Source organism: Babylonia areolata, chromosome 21, assembly GCF_041734735.1.
Source record: "Babylonia areolata isolate BAREFJ2019XMU chromosome 21, ASM4173473v1, whole genome shotgun sequence".
Lineage (NCBI taxonomy): Eukaryota > Metazoa > Mollusca > Gastropoda > Neogastropoda > Buccinidae > Babylonia > Babylonia areolata.
Genome location: NC_134896.1, coordinates 14680845 through 14684770, shown reverse-complemented (window position 1 = coordinate 14684770; position 3926 = coordinate 14680845). Strand labels below are relative to the sequence as shown.

General features: G+C 43.6%; 1 protein-coding gene across 1 annotated transcript in view; it reads left to right on the top strand.

The window, feature by feature from the left end:
• The first annotated feature begins 391 nt into the window (after positions 1-391).
• The window catches only part of LOC143296564 (uncharacterized), an 8853-nt gene continuing 5318 nt past the window's right edge, over positions 392-3926 (top strand). The window contains exon 1 of the mRNA XM_076608587.1: positions 392-557. Coding sequence (XP_076464702.1) covers positions 392-557 — 166 coding nt within the window. The remainder of the gene's footprint in view (positions 558-3926) is intronic.

Genomic DNA, 3926 nt, shown 5'->3' with positions numbered 1-3926 from the left:
GAGAGAGACAGACAGACAGAGAGACAGAGAGAGATAACGAGACAGTGATGAGACAGACAGACAGACAGACAGAGAGACAGAGACAGAGAGAGAGAGAGAGATAACGACACAGCGATGAGATAGACACAGAGAGAGACAGATATTCGTTAAAGTTCCCATAGGAGATATTTTTCCTGTACTGTTGTTCCCAGCAGAACAGCAGAAGCAGCGAAGAGAGACACAGAGACAGAGACAGAGACACAGAGAGAGAGAGAGATAACGACACAGTGATGAGACAGACAGACAGACAGAGACAGAGAGACAGATATTTGTAAAAGTTCCCATAGGAGATTTTTTTTTTTTTTCCTGTACTGTTGTTCCCAGCAGAACAGCGAGGAGCGAGGCGAGCGTCATGGGCCGGTGCGCACGTGCCACACGGCTGCTCCACCCCCACCTCCACCTCCTCCTCGTCCACCTGACAGTGCTGTGCTGTCTGTCAGCCCTGTCCTCCGCCCAGCCCTACCAGCCCATCCTGGACTATGACGACCCGGCCCAGTTCTATTATCCCGAGGCCATGGGTGAGTGCCGTTGTGTTCTCGCTGGGACAAATAAGAAGATTGACACGCCTCGTGTGCAACGAAGAATGTATTATTTTAACAACTGAAACGGAACAAACAGAAACTATAGACTGTCATCTGCCGTGGGCCCCTGACTGCTGTTTGGTCCTCTGGCGCCCTCTCTATTCTCCGTGTGTCAAGGAAAAAGATTGGAATAATGACAATAACTCTCGACACAATAAGTGCGTCGTTAAATTGTGTTTTGACATGTAGTTTTGACGTCATGGGTGAGTGGTGTCATTTTGTGTTTTTAATTGTGGTCTTGACGTCATGAGTAAGTGGTGTCATTTTGTGTTATTATTGTGGTCTTGACGTCATGGGTACCTGGTATCATTTTGTGTTATGATGTGTGATCTTGGCGTCATGGGTAAGTGCGTCATTTTGTGTTTTGTTTTGACGTGCGGTCTTGACGCCATGGGTGAGTGCGTCATTTTGTGTTATGACGTACCATTTTGACGACTTGGGTAAGTGCATCATTTTATGTTATGACGTGTAATCTTGACGTCACGGGTGATTCCGTCATTTGTGCTATGACGTGTTGTCCTGACGCCCATGGGTAAGTGCCTCATTTGTGTTATGACGTGTAGTCTTGACGACATGGGTAAGTACGTCATCTGTATTAAAATAAGTTGCCTTGACGCCATATATAAGTGCGCTATTTGTGTTATGACGTTGTGTTTATTCCGCCCAGTACTACTACCCTGAGACCATGGGTAAGTGCGTCATAATATGACACTGTTGCTCATAGTGCAGCAGACTGCACATCTGCATATCAGGACTGCCCAACTAAATGATAAAAAATAAAAGTTCAATAATAATAATGGACATTTGTTGAGTGCTTTCCTCCCTTAAAGAGAGCTCAAAGCGCTTTTACAATAAACATCAAACACACACACACACGTGCGCGCGCGCAATAACTCACACAAAAAAAAGAATAAGAAAAATGATGATTTAGCGCACAATAATATGAAACTACGTTTTAAGCACAAAACTGTCACATCCGGAAAAAAAACAACAACAACAAACAAACAACAACAAAAAACAGTCTACAAGAAACTATCATTGATAGGAAGTCATGAAGTTTACTCACCAGAAGAGACCCTCCCTCCACCCGGTGATGTATGTAGTGGTGCCTGTTCTGCAAGCGACGTCTCCGCTGGCTTGGTCATGTACTAATGAGGCTCCACCACATAACGAACTGCACCACGCCAAGCCGTGAATTGGACACCTGCAGGCCAGAGAATGAGGGGAAGGCCCAAGACGAACTGTTGGAAAACAGTGGAGAGAGACATTCGACATGTTGACAGATGATGCAGTGACATTAGCAAACTGGCTGAGGACTGTAAAGAATGAAGCGCTTTGACTTCCTCGTGGAAGAATTTTTTTTAAGTCCTTTTTCAACATCAGCAGGACAATAGTTTGCTATGTCTTGAGTTGATGACATTTGAAATATTCGGCGGTCCTCTGGTTTTTGTTGTTGTAGTCGTGGTCTTGGTTGTTTTGTCCTTTAATCTTGTTGTTGTCAGTCATGGCTGGCCTGACGTCGTAGTTGACATTATTGTCTTAGGCTTTATTGTCGTGATTTTTGTTTTGTTTTTGTTTTGTTTTGTTTTTTGTTGTTGTTTTTTTGTAATCATCATTTTTTTCTTTTACATGTAGACAAATATGGAACAACAAAAACAACAAGAATTTCACACCATATGCTATTGTAATAAACTAAAGACATTAATAATAATAAGTAAAATAGGATAAAATAGATAGGGCATAAGTCAATGGATGAGTTTTGTAAGAGTCAGCAACGACAGTTCACCCCCGAATCAATCACATCACTCATCAGATAATGATATTTATATATATATATATATATATAACAACAAAAAACAGCGCTACCCCCACCCCCCACCCCCCACCCCCCCAAAAAAAAATAACCAACCAAACGAACACACACACACACACACACACACACACACACACACACACACACACACACACACACACACACACATACACACACAAACAACAACAAAAAAAAAAAAAAAAAAAAAACATCATCACACCAAAACTCTCATGGGAAGAAGTGGTTATAAAGAGGACACTTGACAATAATACAAGTATTAACTATTGGGGGAAAAGAAAACATTGGCTTGTAAAAGTTCCATTGCACATCAAATTTGGATACTTTATTGTCGTTGGTGTTGTTGTTGTTGTTGGTTACAACTGCCTTGTAACTGACAGCCTGGTTGTCAGCATGACTGATTTCACTCGTATGCACACGAGTGTGCTTTTACGTGTATGACCGTTTTTACCCCGCCATGTAGGCAGCCATACTCCGTTTTCGGGGGTGTGCTTGCTGGGTATGTTCTTGTTTCCATAACCCACCGAACGCTGACATGGATTACAGGATCTTTAACGTGCGTATTTGATCTTCTGCTTGCATATACACACGAAGGGGATTCAAGCACTAGCAGGTCTGCACATATGTTGACCTGGGAGATCGTAAAATTCTCCACCCTTTACCCACCAGGCGCCGTCACCGTGATTCGAACCCGGGACCCTCAGATTGACAGTCCAACGCTTGAACCACTCGGCTATTGCGCCCGTCAGCATGACTGATGATTCTGTTCTTTTCACATTCTGGGTTTGACTGTCCGTCACGGCCCCGCCGCGTCACGCTATAAGCTTCAGTCATTGCTGTTACTGTTAACTCTCTCCATACGAACGGCGAAAGAGAAGACGTTAACAGCGTTTCACCCCAATTACCACCATCAAAATATTGCAAGCGGAACGCTCTTATACTGAAGAGGTGAATGTTGACAAAGAATACCACAATTCTGACGACGGAAGCTAAAGGTTGGGTCATTCAGACACCCACTGGACATCCGAGGGGTCCGTGTAGAGAAGAAGAGAGGACTGGCCGTACTGAGTGAGTTAACACCACTCTCACGTTTAGTCAGTGCACTACTGTGTCATTCTTCAAGTGGTAGAAGCAGCAGCAACAGCAACAACAACAACATCGGTACCAGTAGGAATCGTTGTGGTTGTAGTGATAGTTGTGGTAGTGACTGCAGTGTTGACAACATCAGAAGCGAAAGTAGCTCTAGTTATATTAGTGGTGAAAGTTAAAGTGATAGTGGTGTCAACAGTAACAGCAGCTGTAGCAGCAACAGTGGCAGAAGTAATGATTGTGGTTATGAGGAGGAGGAGGAGGAGGAGGAGGATTCTTCTTCGCCGTCTTCATCTTCGTCTACTTCTTCGCCGTCATTTTTTTTTCCCCCCTCTTTCTCTCTTCAAAGGAGAGCGAAGAAAAAAGAAAAAAAAAAGAAACACGGT